At 39.4% G+C, this 25,952-nt stretch overlaps 2 protein-coding genes across 3 annotated transcripts in view; one reads left to right on the top strand and one right to left on the bottom strand.

The window, feature by feature from the left end:
- The window catches only part of PLEKHA8 (pleckstrin homology domain containing A8), a 51,065-nt gene extending 36,362 nt beyond the window's left edge, over nt 1-14,703 (bottom strand). Inside the window, exons 1-2 of one of the 2 annotated variants that reach the window (NM_001197039.2) lie at nt 14,575-14,703; nt 200-316 (exon numbers count right to left, since the gene is read on the bottom strand). In NM_001197039.2, coding sequence (NP_001183968.1) covers nt 200-316; nt 14,575-14,614 — 157 coding nt within the window. In that variant the 5' untranslated portion in view covers nt 14,615-14,703. Of the gene's footprint in view, nt 1-199; nt 317-12,930; nt 13,032-14,574 lie in introns of those variants that run through there. The other variant, XM_070264203.1, reaches the window with a different exon arrangement.
- A 360-nt stretch (nt 14,704-15,063) lies between these two features.
- On the top strand, nt 15,064-25,952 carry FKBP14 (FKBP prolyl isomerase 14). Its single transcript, XM_001500388.6, has 4 exons — nt 15,064-17,069; nt 19,877-20,028; nt 22,885-23,012; nt 25,075-25,952. The coding sequence occupies exons 1-4, from the start codon at nt 16,873-16,875 to the stop codon at nt 25,231-25,233; spliced, it is 636 nt and encodes a 211-aa protein (XP_001500438.1). The 5' UTR covers nt 15,064-16,872; the 3' UTR covers nt 25,234-25,952.

Below are 25,952 nucleotides of genomic sequence, written 5' to 3'. Positions count from 1 at the left end.
TTAATCGACTTCCTTGTAAAAACTGGCTGCAGTTTTAGGTCTTATTTGCAAGGCTTTCTTTTGGATCATAACATTATGTATCTCTGTGTATGGACACAGGGGAGAAAGGAACACAGAGGTCAGTACCTTTTCATATGGGGGGTAGGAGGGGAGGGAGACAGAAAGAAAAACAAAACTTGCAAGTCTCTTGGTTTCTCACCTTGAATTTCACAGACCGCCATTTGGATACTCCCTTTGCAACCTTTCCAGGCATCTTCAGGAGAATCATAATAGGATAATATCCCTCCACAGAGAAGGAACCATCGAGGCTGCCAACCTGAAAACAGAAGCAAGAGCATGGTCTCAATTACTGCCTGCGTGAACAGAGGAATAGGACCTAACAAGGATGCTGGGTCCCAGCTCCAAGGAGCTTACATTCCAGGGGAAATTCTAAGGGCAAGAAGTAGGTTAGAAAAGGCCTCTATGTTTGATTTTCATAAAATTAAAAACACCCATCCACAGAGGCATATATTTTTACTCACAAAATGTATAGAAGTCTGGAATGATCAGCAACAAACACAGTGATGATTCTCTAGGTAACGGAATTACTGATGATTTTTATTCCCTTTTTTTTCCTAATATAGTACAATAATCTGTGGTTTTTAATTTTTATAAGATAAAAGATTATTGTTTCCTGAACATTATTGTTATCATGCACTTGCTCTCTTCCTCTCTGGTTAGGAAAAAATATCCCAGACTTAGAAATGAGGCAAAATATTATATTGCCCTTCCAACATCATATAGAGTGATGCGTAATAAGCCCACCTAGGGTCATGTGACCCCTAGGAAAAGGTACCTGTGACTTACTATTTAGTATTGATCCACTAAAATGGAATAATCTTAAAACATTCAAGGGCTTAACTACTTTTACTTTGGAGAATTTCAGGGGACAAACAACATAAAAAATATACATCATATCAAGTCCTCTTACACCATCTATATTCTAGTCAAACCAAATTTACTTGCTGTATTCCTGCTTCCAGGCTTTTGTTCAAGCTGCTCTTCTTCCCAAAATGTCATCCCCGACTATCTCTGCAATAAGCCTCACCAGTCTCTATTCAAGATTATATTGCAGGTTCTAGCCAGGGCAATTAGGGTACAAAATGCAATAAAAGGCACCCACATTAGAAAGGAAGAAGCAAATCTACCTCTATTAGCAGACAGGCTCTTGTATATTTTTAAAAAAAACAAAACGCTAAGGAACTCACTAAAAAAACTATTAGAAAAATGAGTTCAGCAAGGTTGTAAGACATAAGACCAACATACAAATATTGATTGTTTCATTTCTATACAGATGCAATGAACAATCTGAAAGTGAAATAAAACAACTCCATTTACAACATCAAAAAGAATAAAATACTCAGAAATAAAATTAACAAAAGAAGCATAAAACTTTTATACTCTGAAAACTACAAAGTATTGTTCAAAGAAATTAAAGATTTGAAGATCATTATTCCAAAACTGTTACCAGCTTGTTCTTTTCTCACATTGTACAAATGTCTCTTTACTTAATTGACAGCAATTGTTTGCAAAACTCACTTTTTTCAGTTCAACTAATGTTGAATAGATATTTTTTCAATGAGCATAATTTTCTTCAAAAAATGCGCTTATATTTAGATCTAAAATGGCATAGCTCATGTTAATTTTGTACTATATTTTCTTTTTATCTCACAACAGCCACTATTTTTAAATCAAAATTTCTAAATGGAGATGTTCTTATTCTTTTAAAGATGCAAACTAAAAAAGTGATTACATGTGAGTCATACTCATGTCTGACGAAAAAATACTGTAGTTTCCCTTCCTTTTTACTCAGCAGCCTTGTGACAAGTAGCTCACCCAAACACATCACTAAAAACAAAACAAAAGAGCCCTGTATTCCATTAAAAAGATACTTAAAATTTTTTTTAATGTTTACTTTCCAATTTACAGACAGTGAAATTTCTTCTTTGGTTAACAGTTCTGAGTTTTGATAAATGCATAGTCCTGTAATAATCACCATAATAATCAAGACAATAAAATTCCATTATCCTCCCCCCAAAATTCTCTTGCGCTATCCCCTTTGCAGTCAAGCCCTCCCCCCACACTTTACCACTGGCCAACCACTGTTGTGTTTTGATTTTAAGTAGACAATATTTTCTTTTTCTTGGAGACTTGCTCTTTCACCCATGGGTTACTTAGAAGTGTACTGTTCAACTTCCTAATGTTTGGGGATTTCCCACATTTCTGTCACTGATTTCTAGTTTACTTCTGTTAAAGACACAGAACATTCGTTTACATTTGGCAGCGTTTCTACTATAGCCCAGAATATGGTCAATCTTAGTGAATGTTCCATGTGCCTTTGAAAAAAATGCAGTATTCTGCTATTGTTTGGGGGATTATTCTATAAATGTCAATTAGGTCAAGCTGGTTGACAGTGTTCAGATCTTCTGTTTCTTTGGATGATTTATGCCTATCTATTGTATAGATTATTGAAAGAAGAATGTTGATGTTTTCAAGTGTAATTGTGGATCTATGTTTCCTTTCAGTTCTACCAGTTTTTGCTCCATATATTTTGACGTTCTGTTTTTAGATGTATACACATTTAGGATTCCAATGTCTTTTTGATGGAATGATCCTTTTATAATTATGCAATGTTTTCCTTATCTCTTGCAATTTTCCCTGCTCTGAAGTCTACTTTGTCTAATATTAATATAGCCAATTCAGCTTTCTTTTGATTAGTGTTTGCATGGTACACCTTTTCCTATCCTTTTAATTTTTTTTTGCTTTTTAAAAAGGCTTTAATTTTTTATAGCAGTTTTAGGTTTAAAATAAAATTGAGAGGGAGGTACAGAGATTCCTCACATGGCCCCTGCCCCTACACTTGCACAGCTTTCCCCATTATCAACATCACTGACCAGAGGGTATATATTTTTACCATTTACACTGACACATCACAATCACCCAAAGTCCACAGTTTACCTTAGTGCTCACTCTTGGTGTTGTACATTCTGTGGGTTTGGACAAATGTATAATGATATATATCCATCATTATTCATCTTCCACCATAACCTCTGACCCCCAGCAACCACTGATCTTTTTATTGTCTCCTAATTGCCTTTTCCAGAATGTCATATAGTTGGAACCAAACAGGATGCCTTTGCAGATTGGCTTCTTTCACTTACTAACATGCACTTAAGTTTCCTCCATGTCTTTTCAGGGCTCGACAGCTCATTTCTTTTAAGCACTGAGTAAGATTCCATTGTCTGGATGTACCACAGTTTATTTATCCATTCACCTACTGAAGGACATCTTGGTTGCTTCCAAGTTTTGGCAATTGTGAATAAAGCTTCTATAAAGATCTTTGTATAGGTTTATTTTTTAATCAAGTCCTTCATTTTCTTACTGTTGAGTTTTAAGTTTTCTGTATATTTTGAATAACAGTCCTTTATATGTCTTTTACAAATATTTTCTCTCAGTCTGAGATTTGTCTTCTAATTCTCTCAATACTGTCTTTCACAGAGCAGTGTTTTTAATTTAATGAAGTCCAGCTTATCAATTATTTCTTTCATGGATTGTGTCTTTGGGACTGTACCTAAAAAGGCATCAAAATACCCAAGGTCATCTAGGTCTTCTCCCATGTTATCTTCTAGGAGTTTTATAGTTTTTTGCGTTTTACATTTAGGGCTATGATCTATTCTGAGTTAATTTTGGTGAAAGGTGTAAGGTCTGTATCTGGATTCACTTTTTCACATGTGGATGTCGAGTTGTTCCAGTACCATTTGTTGAAGACACTATCTTTGCTCCATTGTATTGCCTTTGCTCCTTTGTCAAAGAGTTGATTGTATTTACGTGGGTCTAACTCTAGGCTCTCTATTCTATTCCACTGATCTGTCTATTCTTTCACCAATACCATGCAACATTGATTATTGTAACTTTACAGTAAGTTGTATAGTGTCAATCATTAAACTTTGTTCTTCTCCTTCAATATTGTGTTGGCTATTCTGAGTCTTTTGCCTCTCCAAATAAACTTTAGAATCAGTTTGTCGATATTCATAAAATAACTTACTGGGAGGCCAGCCCTGTAGCATAGTGGTTAAGCAGCGCGCTCTGCTTCAGTGGCCCGGTTCACAGGTTCAGATCCTGGGCACAGACCTACACCACTCATCAGCCACGCTGTGGTGGCAACTCACATATACAGTGGAGAAAGACTGGCACAGACATTAGCTCTAGGCTAATATTTCTCAGTAAAAAAAAAAAAAAACTGAGATTTTTTACTACGATTGCATTGAATTTACACATCAACTTAGGAAGAACTGATATCTTGACAATATTGAGTCTTTCTATTCACAAACATGAAATGTCTCTCTATTTATTTAGCTCTTCTTTGATTTCATTCACCAGTTTTGTAGTTTTCCTCATACAGATCTTGTACATATTTTGCTAGATTTATACTTAAGTATTTCATTTTTGGGGGGTCCTAATGTAAATGGTATTGTTTTAAATTTCAAATTCCACTTGTTCATTGCCAGTATATAGGAAAGTAATTGACTTTTGCACATTAACTTTGTATTCTACAACCTTGCTATAATTGCTTACAGCCAGTTTTTTGTCAGTTCTTTTGGATTTCCTACATAGGCGATCAATTCCTCTGTGAACAAAGACTGTTTTATGTATCACTTCCCAATCTTGTACTTTTAAAAAAAATTTTATTTCCTTTTCTTGCATTAGTGGATTAGCAAAAACTTCTAGTACGATGTTAAAAAGAAGTGGCTAGCGGAGACATCTTTGCTTTGTACCTGATCTTTGTGGGAGAGCTTCCAATTTCTCACCATTAAGTATGATGTCAGCTGTAGGCTTTTTGCAGACAGTCTTCATCAAGTTGAGAAAGTTCTCCCGCATTCCTAGTTTGTTGAATTTTTATCATGAATGAGTGAATTGTCAAATGCTTTTTCTGTATCTATTTATACGATCATGTGGCTTTCCTTTTTTATAGTCTGTTAATGCGATGGATTATATTAACTGATTTTCTAATGTTGAACCAACCTTGCATATCTGGGACAAATTCTAATTGGTTATGGTGTACAATTCTTTTTATACATTTTTGGATTTGATCTGTTGATATTTTATTGAGAATTTTTACATCTATGTTTATATATCTTGTTATTTTTAACCTCTCCATATCTCTGTGTTTAAAGCAGGGTTTTCATAGACAGCACATAGTTTGGGCTGGTTTTTTTTTAAATCATATCTGACAATCTAGTGTCTTTTCATTCATCTGTTTAGACCACTTACATTTAATATATTATCAATATGGTTGGAGTTATGGCCACTGCTTTATTTTTCTGATTGCGTCCTGTTTTGTTTGTTTTTTGTTGGTTACTTTGTTCCTCCCTTTCCTTCCTTCTTCTAAATTATATGATTCTATTTTAATTTACCTATTGGATTTTCTGCTATATCTCTTGGTATTTTTTCATTGGCTGCTCTAGGGCTTATGAAATACATATCTAACATTTCGGCCTACTTAGAATTAACATTTTACCATTTCAAATAAAACATACAAGCCTAAAACCATGAGCCCTTTTAGCCTTCCCCCTTTTTGTTACAGTCATCATATGTATTGTATTTATATACAATGAACACCCCCACTGACAATGTTATAATTTTTGCTTCTAACAGTCATACATATTTTAAAGAACTCAGGATGAGAAAAGCAGTCTATTATACTTACCCAGATGTTTACAATTTCTGTTGCTCTTCCTTTAGTCTTGATATTCTATGTTTCCCCTGGTATCATTTCCCTTCAGCTTAAAGAACTACCTTTCCCATTTCTTTATTACAGTTTTTCTTCATCTAAAGATGTTTTTATTTTGCCTTAACTCTTTTTTTTTTTCTGCTTTATCTCCCCAAAACCCCCTCGTACACAGTTGTGTATCTTAGTTGCAGGTCCTTCTAGTTGTGGGATGTGGGATGCCACCTCAACGTGGCCTGATGAGCAGTGCCATGTCCGTGCCCAGGATCTGAACCAGTGAAACCCTGGGCTGCCACAGCAGACCACGTGAACTTAACCACTCGGCCACGGAGCCGGCCCCTGCCTTAACTCTTAAAGATTTCATTTGATATAGAATTCTATGTTGACAATTCTTTTCTTTCAGCACTTTAAAGATGTTGTTCCATGGTCTTCTAGCCTCCACATTTTCTGATAAGAAATCCCAGATATTGAAATTGTTTCCCTATATTTATTGTGTCTTTCCACTCTTGCTGCTTTTGAGATTTTTTGTTAGTTTTCAGCAGTTTCATCACCATGTGTGTAGGTATATCTTCCTTTGAGTTTATGCTTCTTGGAGTTTGCTGAGCTTCTTGAATCTGTAAATTTGTAGCTTTCACCTAATTTGGGAAGTTTTCAGAAAGCTATTTTTTTAAATGCTTTTTCTTCACCAATGTCTTTCTCATTTCCCCTTCTTTTTCCAATGCCAGAATGTTAGATCTCTTCTTATTGACACACAGATACCAGAGGTTTTATTCATTTTTCCCCCAATCTTTTTTCTCTGTTCTTCACAGTGGATAATTTCTCTTGATTTATCTTCAAGTTCATGGATTCTTTCCTGTGTCATCTGTATTCTATTGAGCCCTATCTACTGAGTGATTTTTTTTTTTTTAATTTCAGATATCACATCTTTTGTTCTAAAATGTCCATTTATTCCTTTTTAATAGTTTATCTTTCTATGACAAGAATCCTACCTTTCCATTTGTTTCCAGAGTGTTAATCTTTATCACGTTAGTTGTTCAATTTTTGTCTTCCTTTGTCTGCCTGCTATCACATACTTTTCAGAGTCCTCAGGTAGTTGCTTTTCGTGCTTTGTTCAGAGCTTTTAGTTGTAACCAGTGGGAGAGAGGCTACCACGGGCTTACTCCATCTCGGCCCAATAACACTCTTAAATAGGAAAACTAGTAAGATGCCTACTAAATGAAATGTCAGTCTCATGTTAGATTACATCACTCTGCCTATAAACCCATCACAGTTTCTTCAGAACTTCTGCCAATTAGGTGTCACGGGAAGCCAGAAGTTTACAATCTCACTGTTTAACAGAAAAAAAAAAACAGATAAAAAGAAAACATCAATACACTGTGAATTTTTTAAAATCCATAATGAAATGCTGCTGTGCAGAAGTGTAGAAAAACACAAGAAGGGGCTATTTAAATCCGTTATAAAGAAATAAGTCAAAAGTAAAGAAAAAAGTGAAGGAAAGGTGCTTTTTTCATCAAACATAAGAGGAAAGAAATAGTGACCATAATTCAGCAGGTATACAATGGGAGAAGCAAAGGGCTGAAGAAGCCCCTAACTTCTTTCAGCTTCAGCTTCCTTTTCTACAGAATTACAGCATGAGCTTAATAGACTCTACCAGTCTCCTTCAGCTTTCAAAACCTGTAAAGCTCCATCTAAATACAAAGTAACAGGAAACTCACTTCTTTTGCAGAATCTATTTAAAGAGAAAGTAACTAACATCAAGAAAATAAAGGGAGATTAAATTTCTTGATAGGATTGACAATCTTTCTGAGGTGGTAAATCAAGACCTAATTTATTCCCCAGAAACTATGGCTGCTGTGTTCATACTATATATATTATATGATGGTTATAATACATTATATTACAGATGTTATATAGATATGTTAACAGTTTAAAAAACTGCCCTTTTTAAATTGAAGCAGAGCACAGTTATTGACCCCTGACCTCCATAGCCTTGGTGTCCTCCACTGTCCTGCCCTAGGTGCTCTGCCATACTCAACCCCATCAGAGCCCTCCCCCATAACTCAGCTTCCCTGGGGGAGCTCCAGACAGGACAGTGGCTAACAAAGCCTTGGGTTCCTCTGCCAGGTCACTCGGTAAAAGTTTTGAGCAGCTGGGGAGGAGAGAAGAAGAAGAGACATCCCTAATAGAAAAGATAATAACCGAGCATTAGCTAAATTATAGGCTTCTTAATTTACCATTAATTAATTAATAAAGCATTTTTTGAGCACTTATAATTTGCCAGGCTTAGAGAATAGATGATCCCAGCTCTCAAAGAATGACAGCCTAGGGGACGGCTCCCTGGCACAGTGGGTAAGTTCGGCATGCTCTGCTTCAGTGGCCTGGGTTCGTGGGTTCGGATCCTGGGTTCGGACCCACACCACTTGTCAAGCCATGTGTGGCGGCCCCACATACAAAACAGAGGAAGGAAGACTGGCTCAGATATTGGCTCAGATATTAGCTCAGGGTTAATCTTCCTCAAGCCAAAAAAGAGGAAGATTGGCAACAGATGTTAGCTTAGAGTGAATCTTCCTCACCAAAAAAAAAAGTCTAGTTGGGAGTCAGGCATGCAGATGGTGAGGAGACTAACTATAATTACAATATATTACATCAAATTCTCTTTAGAATCTTCTGTTAGAGCCTGCTGTAAGTCACCTCTCCGGTGTGCTTTGGACTACCAAACTAGATATTTATTTGTTATACTCATTTGTTCTGAGCAATGTCTCTTATATGTCCCACCATCACCTTACTCAAGAGAACATTAATCAATTTTTGCGGGAACCAAAAGTAAAGACCAGTGGTACACAGATTTACATGATCTGTAATCATCATTCATCTAAAAGAATGACTATCATAGGACTGCAGAGTCAATTCCAAAATTCTGATGGTTTATTTGAATCTCTTCCTTCATAATTTATACCCCTCCAACTTCCAAAAGGAAAACTTAAGGAATTCAGGATACATATACTCTCAGAAGCCATGAAGAACCAAAATTTGCACACAGACAATACAAACAAACTGAATTTTTCTGGCATTATTAGTCCAAACAGCTACCCAGTTAACTTACCCTTAAATAACTATGTACCAGGCAGGTTCATATGTGTTATCCATTTCATCTTTATAATAAACTTAGTATGGCTATTATTCTTGCTGTCATCTTAAAACTGAGGCTCAGGGAGATTAAGTAACTGTTCAAGGCGTCAGTACTAGGAAGCAGCAGAGCAAAGGCTTGAACTCAGGGCTTTCTGACTCCAATCTTTTGCACTTAAGCATTCAAACACACCGGCCCATGGCCCTGTCACTGAAACCATGAATAAAGAGCTGACCATTGGATATCCTCATGCAAAAGATGAAGACCCTTACCACCCATTATACACAAAAATTAATTCAAAATGATCAAAGACCTAAGTGTAAGAGCTAAAATCATAAAAACTTTTAGAAAAAACATAGGAATAAATCTTTATGACCTTGGGTTAGGCAATGGTTCTTTGATATCACACTAAAATCACTGGTAATAAAAAAAATTGATAAATTGGACATCAAAATCAAAACCTTTTGTGCTGCAAATGATACCATCAAGAAAGCGAAGGACAATCTACAGAATAGGAAAAAATATTTGCAAATCATATATCTGATAAGGAACCTATATCCAGAATAAAAACTCTTACAATTACATAATGAAAAAATAAACAACTTAATTAACAAATGAGCAAAGGATGTAAATAAATAGACATTTCTCCAAAGAAGATATACAAATGGCTAATAAGCACATGAAAAGATGATCAACATCATTAGTCATTAGGAAAATATAAATCAAAACCACAATGAGATACCACTTCACACTCACTAGGATGGATATAGTAAAAAAGACAGACAACAAGTACTGGTAGAGAATGTGGAGAAATAGGAATCTTCTTTCATTACTGATGAGAATGTAAAATGGCGCAGCCACTTCAGAAAACAGTTTGGCTGTTCCCCAAACTGTTAAAAGAGTTACCATATGATCCACCAATTCCACTCCTAGGTTTATACTCAAGAGAAATGAAAACACATCCACACAAAAACTAGACACAAATGTTCACAGCACCATTATTCAGAATAACCACACACACACACACACAAAGAACCACCTAAATATGTCCATCAATTGATGAAAGGTAAACAAAATATGGTATATCCATACATGGAAAATTATTTGTTAATAGAAAGGAATGAAGTACTGATACATGCTACAACACTGACGAACCCAAAAACATTGTCCTGTGCAAAAGAAGCCAGTCCCAAAAGATGACATAATGTATAATTCCATTTATATAAATGTCTAGAATAGGCAAATTTATACAGACAGAAGAGTAGCGGTTGCCACAGGAAAGAGCGGGTGGGGTAGGAGTGATTACTAATGGGTACTGGGTTTCTTTTTGGGATAATGCAAATGTTCTAAAATTGACGGCGGTGATGGTTACACTCTGTAAATATACTAAAAACCACTGACTAGCACACTTTAAATGGGCGAAATTTATGATAGGTGAATTATTATCTCAATAAAGATGTCAAAAAACAGCAACAAAAAAGGTTGACCAGCGGTTGTAAGACCATGAGAATCTTGCTCTGGATCCCTCACATTCCAGAAGTCCTCTCGGTATTGTTTACACAGCACAAACATATATGGGCAAGAGTCACCTTCTCCACCTGGGGGGTAAGCAAAACTATAGCATCTCCTCAGACAACCATCTGGTCAGCATGATGCAAGCTCGTGTTATTTTTGGAATGCAGTGCTGCAATGTGCTTTGCCCTAACCTGCTGGAGGGGCCCAAGAAGCCTGCAGCTGGCTGGAGCTTATGGCAGCAGCCCTCCTATCTGCTGAGTGGGCAGTGGAAAGGGACCTAAAACTGCAAAGCAGAAAGCTCACAGCACAGCTCAGACAATTTCCTTGTGACAAAACATATGCACAACACTGGGCAAAGCCTTCCTTACTCCTCAACTCTTCCCCACCTCCACCCCCAAATAGTCTGCCATTCTAGGTCAACATACTTTAAATATAGGTACATTATGAATCAGCTAGAATTACATAACGATGGAGCAGGAAGGGCCTTTAGAAGTATTACGTAATGGAGCATTGACTCTGGAGCCATTGACTGTGTGACCTTGGGCCAGTTCCTCCACCTTTCTGTGTCTCAATGTCTTCATCTGGAAAATGGGAATAATGAAGGCAACTGCTTCTTAAAACCGCTGTGAAGATTAAATGAGCTAATGCATGTAAAATGTTTAGAATGGTGCCTGGAACATTATACGTGTTAAGTTTTTTACTAGTCTTATAAATATTAACTGGTAAATCTCATCATTTTTATGGAGGAAGAACTAACGCTCGGAGTGGTAACGTGACTGCAGCTGGCAGTGACAGAGCTGGTATCAGACTTGAGGTCTCTGACTCCTCAACTAGTGTTCCACTACAGAGCATTAATGTATCACCATGCATGTATACCATCCCTTGACTAAAGATACAATACCAACATACAGCGCCTAGCACTGTGTCTCACATAATATAGGTGTCTGTGACATGTTTAATCCATTCCAGACTTAATCTAACATCTGGAGATAGGTTTGACAATAAATCCCAGAGCGTCCAATGTTCTGCTGCTCAAAAGGTGGGATGGCTCAGGACTTTTGAAGAAAATACACATCAGCTCTCTTTTTCCTTTAATTTTCCTCTGACGGAGCACAGGGTACCTGAGTATGCCTAACACATTAGGGAACAGAGACTTTTCTTCCTTTCTCTTTCTGTATTTTAGCCGTATACTCATGCTAGCAATTTAGATGCTATTCTCAGGGCTGGACGATGTTTCCAACTTTCAGGAATTGAAACCCATCAGTTGAATTCAAGAAGCAAGAGAAGCTCACAAAATAACTACAGTATTTGGCAAAATACAGTTAAATGCAGCCAAGGTAAGCTTTTCAACAATCGCATCATTTCTCCCTCTCCCGTTCTCACACACACAAACACACACACAAACACACACACACAATCACTGCAGTGTTCAAACCAGCCTGTGAAGCCCTGCAATGCCAGGCTTCCCAGTGGCCCCTGCAGCCTTGTTGGAGCCTCACCCGTCTCAGCTGCCCAGCCATGCGAGTCTTCTTTCCTTTCCTCAAACTCACCCGTCTCTGCTCTGCTTTAGGGCCTTCACCCCGACATTCCCTTTGCCTGAAAAGTTCTTTCTTACAGCCTCCACCTCAGCCTTGCCACCTAGCTAGCTTCTATTTATTCTTCAGGCTCTGCTTAAATCTTTTCCTCAAAGAAGCCTTTCCCAACAACCCAGCCTAGCCTCTCCCCAACTCTCCCCCAAACCACACACACTTGGAACATGCTTCTAACCACATGTCCAATGAACGTCTTTCTCCCTGACAAGACTGTAAGCTTAAGGCAGGCAGGGGCTGCTCTGTCTTGTTCAACGTTGCCTGTCCTGTGCACGGGGCCCAGCACACAAGAGGTAGTGAATGAAATTAACAACATCCTCCAAGGACTCAAAGGATCTGCCAATATTTGGATTTTCTAACTTCTTCACTCAAATTTGACACAAGGCATCCCATATCAAGCTGTGGGCGTGTAAGATATACACAAACTACACAAACAGGTTATGTACTGCCTTTAGAGAAAAATTCAGAATGAACAAAAACTTAGACTGGGATTATATGTATTTTAAAATTACTATGTGCAAAACCATAAGAAAAAAAAATGTTCCTTTTAAAAACAAGCTTCAGAAGAAGAAAAAGTACTGATGTCTTCATCAAAGCTTGTCATTAACACGCATACCATGCTCTTTTGGGGAGACTAACTCACACAGGAGGGTGGAAAAAACAAGAATGCGTTTGTTCCTCCTAGGCCATTACTGTTCATTTCCAAAGTAAATTTATCTCCTAATGAAAGACAATGTGCTGAACCAAAGTTCTAAGTACATCCAGGAAAAGCACCCAGTGGTGTGATGGGCTTGTAGGAACAGTGCGCCCACAACGAGGCAGCACGGGGCCAAGGGAACAAGCAGCATGATGGAAGGACAGCTGCCTCTGGAAATGGCTCCAGTGGCCCTCTTCTTTAGGGCTTGTCACCCTAGCACCACCCACAGAATTACCTTCTCTTACTTGAAGAAAAAAGTACACTCTTCTCCAAGAGAACAGATGGCACAGGCATCACACGATAAAGACTCCAAAAGATCCTTCTCGAGAAGGTTTGCTTTATTGAAGGATACATAAAAACAGCCATTAAAAAAAAAAAAGCATTTCAAGACCAGGAAGTAGGTACTGTAACAAGAGACTAAACTTTCTGTAGAGAAAGGAGAAGAAGAAAGGAAAGGGGGAAAAAAAGGAGGGAGGCGATAGAAGAAAAGAAAAGAAGAGCGTTGAGGATGAAAGAAAACTAAAAAGCTTGTATGATGGAAAGGGTGAAAGATGAGCAACTAAATTTTACTCAAGGGCATAAGATCCATACATCTCAGAGCTTAGAGATACCTCAAAAGGAAAATTACCTGATCAAGCATCCTCCCTTCAGGTTAGTGGAGTGTTAATCAGCCTCTGACATTTACTGAAGCCCAGCTATGAGTTATCCATATCTACTGCAATCGGGTGACATCAAGAAAGGTCCTTGAAGCAAACGCCGGGACTTCTAAAACACCTCTCCTCACTGCATCTCTGCTAACGACTACAGGGAAAACAAACAGAACTCACTTCTAACCACACTACGCATAGGGAAGAGATTCTGGGTACACCCAACAGGTGCACTTTCGGCTGTGCAGTATAACCTCATCAGAGTCACTATGAAAACTGACCCTCCCAGACACATCTGTCCTTAAAACTCCCTGGGGCATCATCACACTATAACCTTTAAAAAGCCATCCTATCAAAGGAAGGATGGGAATATATATCTCCCCCCCAAGAGATACTGGGAATATTTCTGGTTTCAAATACATTGCTATTAAAATTAAAAGTGCATAGCTCATTTTCCATAATAAAAAGTTTAATTCCAAAAAAGTGCCTAGCACAGATTTCAGCAAACAGAAGGCTTTAATTAAGGACTTCCACAAATTGGAAAGGGGGCAGAGAACTATTTTTAAGCTATTCCGCTCAGCAGGACAAGAAAACAGTTGCTAAGATCTACATTCATTTTATGGTAATTTCTGAGTCTGTAAAACAAAAAGAAATGATCAACCAGAAAACCGAAAACCTTGTGCATACTTTGAAGCTTTGAAATTGTTGAGATAGAACTCGGATACCTCGGTCAGCACGCAGATGACCCTAAGGCGACAAAGGGAAAGTGTTGGCACTGGCGACTTTGTTTGAAAAAGGACCTTTCCGCTCTGGAGTTCCAGGTTACTGCTGGCATTCATTTGAAACCTTCCATCCTATCTGCTGGCCAGGCGTGACCAGCTCCTTTGCCAGAATTCGAGAGATTCCCAGAAGACCCCACTGCGGGAGTCAGCGCCTTCCTCCAGCACAGCCGGAGGGCATCGTGCCTTTCAAGTCATCCCCACTCTCAGCCTTTCGTAGCTTTCCTTAGGTGAGAGGGCAGCTACTGCCCTGGCCCAGCCCCAACAGGGGCTGCGTCCGTACAGCATAGGTGACACGGTCCTGCGAGAGAACTGCTTTAGGGAAATATTCCCGGTCGGCACAGGTCTCCAAAGGTCTCGGGAGGGACCGTGACCCGGAGCCCGGAGGCGCGTCCCGAGGCCGCCCGCCGGCCGCTCAGACAAAGGGCCGGGCCCCCGGCGCGCCCCACTCACCGCTCAGATAGTTGGTCCACTTGTACAGCACCCCCTCCATGGCGCCCGCGGCCCCTTCGCCCCCGCCGGCCCTCACTGCCCCAGACCCCAGGCGGCGAGGAGCACCGGCAGCAGGGCCATCGCCAGCCCAGCCGAGCCGCCCACTCCCGGCGCCCGGGCCCGGTGCGGGGACGCCCGGCCCGTCTCACATCCTCGGCCCGGGGGCGGGGTCACTGCGGCGGCCTCGGCACGTGAGGACGCGGCAGGCCGAGGGGCCGGCGCAGCGGGGGGCACGCGCTGTCCACAGGGAGGCCCAGGCACTGGGTGGGCCCGAGAGGCACCCGAAGAGTCCCAAGTGCCGCGAGCGAGACAGCCGGTCGCTGGCGGCGCCACCTCGCGCTACCTGAGTCTTCGGTCCGCCGAGCCCGGGCCCGTTCGCGCATGCCCAGTGCACCGCTCGCGCTCACGCTCCCAAAATCCACTCCGCGGTTTCGTAGCGCCGGCGGCGGCGGAGCTGATGGAGCCTGAGGGGTCTGCGGAGAAATTGAGTCCTGGGTGGCGGGTTTGGGAGTAGGCAGTGGGTGAGAAGGGAGACCTCTGGGACAAGTGTGGGAAACAGTCCTGACTGTTAATGGTGCCGTAGATGGGTCGGGTCCCCCCTCCCGATTATTGTGGGTTGACGTGACCCCTTAGGGTGCCCCTTGGGTTCTGGTCCGCAGGGTCCAGTTCTTATTTCAAGGCTGTCTAAATGATCCCACTTGAGGTGCCCATCACCTAGGGCTTAAGGAGATGATGGAAATTTCATGATAGAATACTGTGTAGCCAGTGTAAAGAGATGTCTAAACGCTAACGCCTCGCTACTGGAAGTGTGGTCCATGCAGCACTGGCATCACCTAGGAGCTTGCCGGAATTGCAGAATGTCGCCCCAAGCCCGCACCTCCTGAATTGAAATCTGCACTTTAAGAAGATCCCCAGAGGATTCCTATGCATATTAAAGTGTAAGAAAGTACTGTGCTAAACATATTTGACCAGGGAAAATGTAAGCTATAGATTAAGTGGAAGGAGCAGGTTATGAAACAAAGTGTACACTGTGATCCACATTATTTTATGCATATGTCACAGAAGCAAGCTCCAAAATGTTAAGATGATTATTTGTGGATGGTGGCCTTGTAGGCAATCTTTTTTCTTTCTTTTTCTCTAGTGTAAGGTTGCCAGATTTAGCAAATAAAAATACAAAACAATGCATTTGTTGTTTATCTGAAATGCCAATTAATTCGGCTCCTGTATTTTAAATGGAGACCCTACTTGAGTGCTTTCCAGTTTCTTCCAAATCCACTACAATGAACATGTATTGCTTTTGAAATTAGGTGAAAAATGTAAAAGCAAAAATTTTAAACTAAGATGAGCCTGTGTGACTCGTAACCGTGTTTACTGTTTCTTCTTTAAAGCGGAGGTCTGCACGTCCTTATCCTCGATAGAAGCTGTAATTGACCCTCTAACGTCACCTAAGTGATAGGTGTTGTAGAATAAATCAGAAGACCTGGTTTGAAGGCGGAACTCAACTTTGAGGTGGAACAACCCTCAGCAGGACACAACCTCTCCTAGCCTAAATATACTTATCTTTTAAATGGGATAAAAGAATCTGCCTTATAGCGAGGTTCACGCACAGGAACGCGCTTTGTGACCTCTAAAACACTAAGTCTTTATCGTTTATTCTGTAAATTAAATAATAAGCAATAGCTGGAGTCTAAGATTGTGGAATCCTAGGAGGCCTCTCACCAACGACAAGAGTAAGCGAGTCTTTCCTGAAACCTCTACGGTTTCCCCAGGCCCCGCCACGCTCAGCCGCTGTACTTCACAGATGTAAATCGCCCGGAAGAGTTTCCGGTTAGCCACTTGCCCCACCCCTCTGCCCAAGTCCGAGGGTGTGGAATTCTTTAACCCGCGGCGCTCTAGGACCATTCCGGGTGGTTCGCCGCGGGGCCACTGCCCCGCTGGGTCGGGCTGTGAATTATATTGTTGCAGCGTGATTGGCTTGAGAGGCGCCTGACGGACAGCACCGAAAGCCAATGGGAGGCCGTCCTTCTCAGGCAGTCGCGTGTCAGAGCCAGTCAGGCTGGGTTTGGGCTTAACTCTTTAGAGGCGAGTTCGTAGTGCGTGGGAAAGTTGTCGGTAGTAAATGTGCCACGTCTGCTAGGAAGGGGGAGTCATGAACTTGCCAGAGACCGTTGTGCTCAAGCCTTCAACTACATTCTTAACTCAATGAGGTCGGGGACCCTTTCTCTGTTTTAGTAGGAACTTCTTTCCTGCTCCAGCAAGATGAGGCTTTTCTTGTGGAACGCGGCCCTGACGCTGTTGATCCCTTGTTTGAGTGGGGCTCTTATCCCTGAACCCGAGGTGAAGATTGAAGTTCTCCAGAAGCCGTTCATCTGCCATCGCAAGACCAAGGGGGGCGATTTGATGTTAGTCCACTATGAAGGCTACTTAGAAAAGGACGGCTCCTTATTTCACTCCACGTAAGTAATTATATTCCACAGGTAATAAAAGAACCCACCTACCTATGCTAGGTCTCGGCCAGGAAACGAGCCAGGTTTTTCCTGGTTTGACCAGGTTTTGCCTCTTTTAAAAAACTGAAATATCTTATTTCCTTCTTTGGGGAAAGGAAATTGTTTAAAGGCAATCTTATGTAACGAGGCCTTTGAAGGTCTTATTGGAGACATGTGGTCATGATAAAGCGGTTGATTTTTTATTATAAAAGCTAGAACTAAAATCTTTGAAATACTGCAGAAATATGTAGATGTATAATTAGGCAATAAGTAGAAAAAACTTAAAGGAATTTTCATTTCTCAAACTCTGTTCCTGAGGGAAAATACTCAATTCCATTTTTAATTTGGTGTAGGTGAAATTTACTTAGAACTTTCACAGCAACTTCCTGAGCAGTATACATAATCATTTATTTACATATTGTAGGAGATACTAATGTTATTTCATTGGTCTATTTATCTGGTCTATTTATCTGACAGATGATATTTTGGTCAAGGCACAGGACCATGATTTGTTTCATCATTTGTTTCTTTCTAGAAATTCAAAGACCTCAGTGATGGGTGTGGGTATGGTTATGGAACATTGATTCAATACCTACAGTGAAGGATTTTCAGGTGGTTACGCTATCATTATTTCTGTTCTGTAAACAAAGAAATTGCAACATGGAAAAGCTTTATAAGTGAAATGCCACTTAGGCATTGGTTCTCTTCATTCCATTCCAAAAGTATTTATTGAGCATTTCCTTTATGTTAGGCCCTATGCTTGACACTAGGGAGATTCAAAAATTTTGGCTTCTCTCCATCCTTGACTGTTCATTTATCTATCATCTATCAAACCCTTATTAAGTGGCTACAAGTCAGGCCTTGGGGATGTAAAGATGACTAGGAGTGGGTTCTTGTTTTCTAGCAGGACACCATCTACAGAGGGGAGGAAGGCAAGTAAATAACTCATGCTGTAGAGTAAAGAATGTTCAAAGTGCTCACAAAACATAATGGAGTCTGGAATTAATTATACTCTGAGAGGTGGGGAAAGAGAAAGACTTCCCAGAGATCATAACTGAGATGGGCCTTGAAAGATGAGTGGAGGGTTCCAGGTGGAGAACGGAGGAGGGAGGACATGCCAGGTAGAGAGAATGGCGTGAACTAAAGCCGTGAAGCTTTGCGGTCCATCCTAGACTTTGTTTTCTGGTAAGCTGCCTTTACTGGGCATCCACACCTGGTCTGGCTTGAGGTTTTGGAGAAGTGAATGGCACCCTTCTCTGAACTCTGTTAGCCCTTGCAAAAAGTTCCAAGACGTGGCTTGCCATAGGATTCTCAACAGCCCTATCTTCTTATCGACAAGACCAGTGCCACAGTGGACATTAAACGATATTATGACTTGCATTTTCAATTTCCAATTTCAGTCTGACCACTTGTAGACCCAGCCTGATTCCTTTCAGGTCTCAGAACCAAAAACCTCTGCGGACTTCAGTAGTAGCCCTGAGGTTTTATTTAGCAGTTTGCTGCTAAAGTTCTAGTACCTGATGAGGGGACTATTGTTCTGCGGCCTCCATGTAAATGGTCAGCAACTGCTAACCCTGAGTGTTTAGAAATGGACCATCAAATGGTCAGTTGCTAGAACCATAGCCTTTGTGGTAAATAGCTTAAATCCTTTAGCTGTGATGCGAAATGTGCCAAAACTGTAGTCAATGCTGGGTGGTAGGTTGTTTCTTCCTTCTTTGTTCTTTCTTAGCCTTCCCAAATTTTCTACTGGTGTTATTTTGTTACTCTGATCATGGGAGGAAAAGAGGAGGTAATTGCCTTTACCTAGGTTTAGTAACCATGGTACCCATGAAACCTAGTGGAATGACTTCTCGTTCTCACCTACAAGACGTCCTTGAATAGATCATTTTCCTTATTGCGCTGAAAGGGAGCTGAGTGGACTGCTCAGCCCTCCATCCTCCTAGTAGCTCAGCAGGTTGTTTTTCTTAGGCTGGCCTCTCTTCAGCTCATGAGCCAGTATATCTTGACGGTTCTCTTCTTCCTCAGTCCTTGAGGGGCCACTCCTCCAGGCTTGCCTGCAGAGCTCCACGGTCGATCCCTGTGGAGAGAACTGGGCTGGGGTCTGAGTGGGAATTCAGGATTGAAGAGCAGCCTTTTCCACTTGTCACAGGCATCAGCAGGCTGTACATCAGGAAAGTTTGTATGCAGGCTATAAGATGCTGTGCGCCTGACTCTCCAGTGTCCACATGGGTATGGACTCGTGTATGCTGGCAGTAAATTCTCCTTAGTCTCTCATCCTCCTTCCCAAACTCACTCATTTTTCCATTGTTTTCTCCCTCTTCTGGACCCCAGTAGCCTTACTGGGACAGCATCACTTTGTAGTTAAGACCTTGAACTTTGGAGTTAGGTCAACTACTGGCACACTTAACCTCAGTTTCCTTATCTGTACAATGGGGAAATAATGGTTCCTGCCTCATATGATCATTGTTAGAGTTAAAAGGCAAAGCATTTAGGGAAATACGTGGTATGCAGTAAATGCTCAAAAAGTTATTTGTTTTTATTATTATGCCCTCTACCCTCCTCTAGCTAAATCAACTATGTGAAATTTGCATCAAGAAATATGGGCAATGAATTGAATTATTATAAAGTTGGTTTGGCTTTGTGTTCGTGTGTGTATGTGTAGCTGTTTTCATTCATTTCCAAATTTAACCACTTATGGGTAGAAAAAATGCATCACAGCAATAAATAAAAAAAATAAAGTTACTCAAGAGTTCTAATGTGTTTTCTTTCTATTGTAGTCACAAACATAACAATGGTCAGCCCATTTGGTTTACCCTGGGCATCCTGGAGGCTCTCAAAGGTTGGGACCAGGGTTTGCAGGGAATGTGTGTAGGAGAGAAGAGAAAGCTCATCATTCCTCCTGCCCTGGGCTATGGAAAAGAAGGAAAAGGTAATAATTCTACATTGTTATCTTAGCACTAGAGTTCTTCTCTGGATTAGGAGACAGAAGTTAGTGTAACTACTATGTTTGGTCTTTTTTTTTCACAGAAGTAAACAGACTTGTATTTCTTTGGGAAATATAATTATGTCTTGATTATCATTTGAAATGGCCAATTAAAGCCATAATATCTAAATGGTCAACTGAGCTAACAATGAAAAAAGGTTCTGTAACCTTCAACTCTTATTTGCATTATTCACGAATATGATGGGGTTTGTGTGTGTGTGGTACAATATACATAACGTAATGTTTACCATTTTAACCATTTGTAAGGATACAGTTCAGTGGCATTAAGTACATTCACATTGTTGTCCAAGCGTTACTAGTATCCATCTCTAGAACTTTTTCATCCTCTCCAACTGAAACTCACCAATTTATTCTGACAATGCAAAAAGAAAGATTACTCTACACATGTGTTTTGATGAGTTGACCATTTGAAATGTAAATTAGTAAGGCATTAAATGCAGTTTCAGATGTGGGCTGTGTGTGACTTGCAACTACAGTTTCCTACAACAAAGCTTTTATTGGAGGTTCTTCTCACTCTTGTTTTATAAAATTTTTGACAATTTGTTTAAAAAAATAATGGAGTGACAAGAAATAAGTTTAATAAAATAGAGGCAAAGGGGCTAGCTGGTCTAGGGAGCTTTTGTGCTAATCTGTTCCAGGGCAGGCACATAGACCTGTTGTTGGGGTGGAAGTCCATGCAGCTTTCCAAAGGGCTATTTACAAGAGGCCAGAAGATGTTTCATGTACGGGATATGCGTATATCCTATAACTCCTTTATTATAATCTAACCTGAGGGAGTAATCAAATATTAGGAGAAATATTTGTGAACAGGGATGTCCATTACTGCATTGTTTCTAATAGCAAAAGTACTGGAACCAACTTGAGTGTATAGTGAGAAGGGTTTAGCTAAATAACATGTAGCCCAGTTATTTTAAAAAATGGCATTTCAAAGATTTTAAAAATTATATCCAAAATATGTGTGACATAATTTATATGTAAAAGTAGAAAATAAAGCTGTAGTATATATACTATGATAGTAAGTATGGGGGAAAAGTATGTATACATAAAAAGTGAATCACAAGGAAATAAATAAGAATGTTAACAATGAACTATGGAGCTGGGGATTATTTTTATTTCTGGTTGTGTTTCTTCCAAATTCTGTACAATGGGCGTATATTACCTACATAATGAAGAGAAAAAAATTTTAAGTAGTCATCAGAACCAGACATAGAACCACTCTGATATGGTAGGAATATAGTCTTTGCAGCATCCTTAGGTCCAAGCTTAACCATTTACAAAGTGGGACTCCTAGCCCTAATTTCCCGAGGAGAAAATAGGTGCCACATGTGTAGAATTATATATTCTAAAATGAAACTTGCTATATAAATCCTATGCACTGAATAGGATTTACTAACCAAATCCAACTCTTATTTTAATAATAATCCTCTTTAGAGAAGAAAATCAAGTATCTAGGAAATGTTTCTCTGCTGTTCGAATGTATTCTTTCACCTTCTTGTGTTTTTATTGTCTCACGTTTAATATTTATATACATAGTATTAATCCGTTATTCTTTCTCCGTACTATATTTAACTCAGTTTTACTTTATAACAAGTAGAGATCTAAATTGGACTCATTTCCTTTAAACTGAGCACTGTGAAACTAATTCTACTAACATGAATTTAACACTGATTTTGTAGTCCTTTAGTCCCATGTTTGCATGCCTCCTTTGGAAAGACACGAGTTTTACGGACGACCTAGTGCATGCCCCTTCTCTGTCTAGATCTGGAATGGTAAGCTTCGGCACACAGTGTAAGTTTTGTTCTCATTAGTGCTTACAAATGCTCTTTCATGGAAATATGTGGGATGGGGGGACTAAGAAATATTTTTAATGTTTACCTAGACCTGTATGTTAAATATAGTTATAAGAAAACAAGTTGAAAAAAATTGTTCATACTTCCCCCAAAGGTTTCTTTTTTAAATCCCTGGGACTTTAACAAAGTTCTTTTCACTTAAAGATTTTTATCTCCCTTCTCAGAAATTTGTTTTAGTTTCTCCCTTGTCGTGAAACTTCTTGAACATAACTTTCTGAAATTGTTGACGCTTCCTGTATTGTTTGTAAAGCCTGTAAGAGAATTCTATGTTAGTAACGTGTATTGAGAGCTTACTATTTTTCAAGCAGAGCGCCAAGTATTTTGCATGGATTTATCTTCCTTCATCCTCCCAACAGACTCTTGAGGTGGGCAGTATTGTCATCTGCATTTTACGCATAAGAAAACTGAGACTAAGAGACAGGCAACAGTACGCTGCAGTCCCAGATAGTATGACGTCAGAGCTCACTCAGTAGTATACTGCCTCCAGATGGTAGAAATGGCAGTACTATTATATATTTTGAAGTCAGGACTTTCTGACCCCAAAGTTAGTAAGTCACTTGTACTATAATTAACTCTAAGTCATCTAAAGCCCTTTAAGTCATTCTTGACATATAATTTGTAATATCTTAATTATATTTGAAATTTAATACCCAGGCCCTTAGGCACATCTGTATGTATGTGTGTATAAAACAATTTTTAATTGAAAACCCAAAATCAGACTGCTTTTGATCTATTAGTTTGGATTATTCCTTCTTTATTCTGTTTGTTTGACTAAAATATAAGTAATTTCTGTCATATGTGACAGTCTTAGGATGGCTCTTCATTTAATTCAATTAAAAAAAATATATGTTGTCCAGTACCATAAATTTTCTATCATCAAAACTTTGAAATCTTTTTAATAAAACTTAACCCCCCTCTTTCCTCATGTCAGGTAAAATTCCCCCAGAGAGTACGCTGATATTCAATATCGATCTCCTGGAGATTCGAAATGGACCAAGATCCCATGAATCCTTCCAAGAAATGGATCTTAATGATGACTGGAAGCTCTCTAAAGATGAGGTGACCTTTCCTTCCTCCTACACCTCTTTCTTTCTTTCTTTCTTTCAGCTCACTTGTTTAGAAATATATTTTTAAAGAAAATTTATTTTTATTTGGATAAAACGTGATTTATAAGTTTTCTTAAACTACCAATGCTTTGAAAATTGACCTTTTCATAGGAAATTGTTGTTTTGGAGAGAAATGTATTGAGACTTACAAAGCACCAGGTATTCTTCCGCTGTTTTTCCTTCTCCCAGTGCTTAAGGTTCACGTGTCTTGCCCTTGCCCTGAGGGTAGGATCCATTTCAAAGATCCATTTTGCCAAGACGACTCTCATTTTGGAGTCACTGTTTAAGAAACAGATCTGTCCTGAGGAATATCTCCAGTGGACAGTTTCTGTTTGAAACTGTAGACTGGCTGCTAAATGCATTTTGTGGTGATTTCCTAGCAACTAGCAACAAGCACCTCACGTGCTCAGTTCTGTTCAGGTTAGCACCTAGAGAAAGGAGACTCTAGTCTCCATTTTCCACATCATGAGACCTTTCCCAGCCCCTCAAAGTCCTGGTGTTTAAGAAGACAGAAAGAAGTCTGCCTATAATTTATTTAGGCTTTCACAGCCATTGCTACACATGCCTGTCTTAGTCTGGCTGCTGTGGGGAAGCAGTGAAGGTAGATATTTATCTCCATGTTTTTTGTCTACCCCTACTCTCCATTCTGCTTGGCTGGTCACAAACCAAGTTCCTTTTTATGCTTCAATCAGTTTCATTTTAATGGCCAGGAAGTGATTAAGGCTTGAATAAGCTAAGTTGTTATGAATCATGGGGTCGTGATCCACAGCTGCTAAATTTGTAACACCTCATAGTGTTACCAGTCATAGGACTTTTCTCTATCCAAGATAAATTTTAATTCCCTTTCATTAAAAAGAATCTTGAAGGCCAGCCCCTGTGGCCTAGTGGTTAAGTTCAGCATGCTCTGCTTGGGTGCTCTGGTTTGGTTCCCAGGTACAGACCTATGCCACTTGTCTGTCAGTGGCCTTGCTGTTGTGGCGGCTCACGTTAAAAAAAAAGAGGAAGATTGGTATGCGATAAGTCTTCCTCAGCAAAAAAAAAAAGAATCTTGAATATACAACACATTCACATGGTTCAAAAAATCAATCCAATTTAAAAAGATATTTACTAAGAAGTCTTTCTCCCTTTCTTACACAAAAAGTAGCGTACTATACATAGTATTTGTCATCTTTCTTGATTCACACAGTATATCCTGGAGATACATTCTGCATTAATCCAGAGCTTCATCATCCTTTTCTTCTCCCCCCCGCCCCTCCCCCAACTCCATTAAGTCACCGTAATCTTATAAATATACTCCATATCTTTGCATGTTGGTGGCAGGGAGATAAGAGAGGCTTTGAAATTGCTGATCTAACAGAAGGAATAATAGGGATATGATTAAAAATGAAAACAGGTTGAATTGTATTATAGTGAATCTAGTGGGTAATTGGGAGCAGTATTTTGTTTATATCTTTAGATATCTGAATGAAAATGAGAAATTTTATTCTAAGCACTCATCAGGCTGGATTTTGCTTTAATTTCTGAGATCAGAAGGTCATGTAGCATGATCATAGCTGTGTCCACAGCATGCACTATTCCCAGACACTTACGTAAATAAAAAAGTGCCATCATTGAATCTGATTTTAAGAGAAGTATCTGGGATTTTGGTCCTTTTTAGCAAATAAGATCTGGATAATTGAGTGGATTGAAAGACAGCAGTCTTTCAGATGCTTGACTTTATTTAGACTCGAATGAAGAACAGGTAGTATACTTTGACTGGATGTTTTTCAGATGATATAAGCTTATCTTTGCCTCTAAGCAATATTCTGTGCCTCTACTGCAGCAGGATAGCAACAGTTTTTAAGGGAAAAAATTCTGTATAATTTTTTTACTATCATTAGAAATATATCATAAAGTAGTTGTTTAGTAGTTGTTATATATAATTAAAGGAACTACCAGTCCAGTCGGTGATATTGATTGGCTTGATGTGGGTATCTTATGAATTGGAATTATTAATGAGATCCGTTATTTTGTAGGTCAAAGTGTATTTAAAGAAGGAGTTTGAAAAGCATGGTGCAGTGGTGAATGAAAGTCATCATGATGTTTTGGTGGAGGATATTTTTGATAAAGAAGATGAAGACAAAGATGGATTTATATCTGCCAGAGAATTTACATATAAACATGATGAGTTATAGAGATACGTCTGCCTGCTTTATATAGCATCCATCCTTAAAGAGAGGCAACCATCTTTAAAGAAAGTCTTATTTTTTAACAGTGTTCTGTTCTTGCTTTGTTTTTTATTTTTATATATTTTTCTGAACATTATTTGAAGAACCCCTAGGGCGTCTAAGTATCCGTTTCTTTCTGGTGAGTTATTGGGAAGAAAAAATTAATTTGTCTTTGAATAGAAGACTTTCGGACCATTTTCCACTTTCACATATGAAGCCTTGTGTTTTACCTGCTTATTTGTAATTTTAAATATGGCAACGGGGAGCATGCCATAACATGAGACCAGGTTATAGCACAAATCAGCACCCTCTATTTCTGCTTCCCTCTATTTTCTCTAAGTTAGATACTGACATTTGAAAAGCCTCTTGCAATAGCTGGAGGCTTACTATTTTCATGTTATAATGAAACAGTATGTCTGTAACTACCTTTGAGACTCTGCTTGAGGAAAAGAGAAAAATGGTTGTTGGACTCTACTTGTTAACAGTTACTGCTTTACTGAGGAGATGTGCAATGCTGAAGTGAGTAACAGAGTTAATAACTTATAAATATGTATACATCGAAACATTCTGCCTAGGACTTAAGCTACATAAGGTTTGGTTCCTAGTAGCTAATGACCTATCATGGTAAATAGGACAATTTATTTATATGTTTGTTTGTTCATAATAAAATGTGTCAAAATATTGTA

This window comes from Equus caballus, chromosome 4, assembly GCF_041296265.1.
Source record: "Equus caballus isolate H_3958 breed thoroughbred chromosome 4, TB-T2T, whole genome shotgun sequence".
Taxonomy (NCBI): domain Eukaryota; kingdom Metazoa; phylum Chordata; class Mammalia; order Perissodactyla; family Equidae; genus Equus; species Equus caballus.
This window is presented reverse-complemented; position numbering and strand designations above follow the sequence as displayed.

Bases quoted from the DNA above. Each gene is read 5' to 3' on its own strand.
- FKBP14 (XM_001500388.6), top strand. From the start codon at position 16,873: ATGAGGCTTTTCTTGTGGAACGCGGCCCTGACGCTGTTGATCCCTTGT. The intron at 20,029-22,884 runs GTAATAATTCTA...TCCTCATGTCAG, and splicing joins CTATGGAAAAGAAGGAAAAG to GTAAAATTCCCCCAGAGAGT. The intron at 23,013-25,074 runs GTGACCTTTCCT...GTTATTTTGTAG, and splicing joins GGAAGCTCTCTAAAGATGAG to GTCAAAGTGTATTTAAAGAA.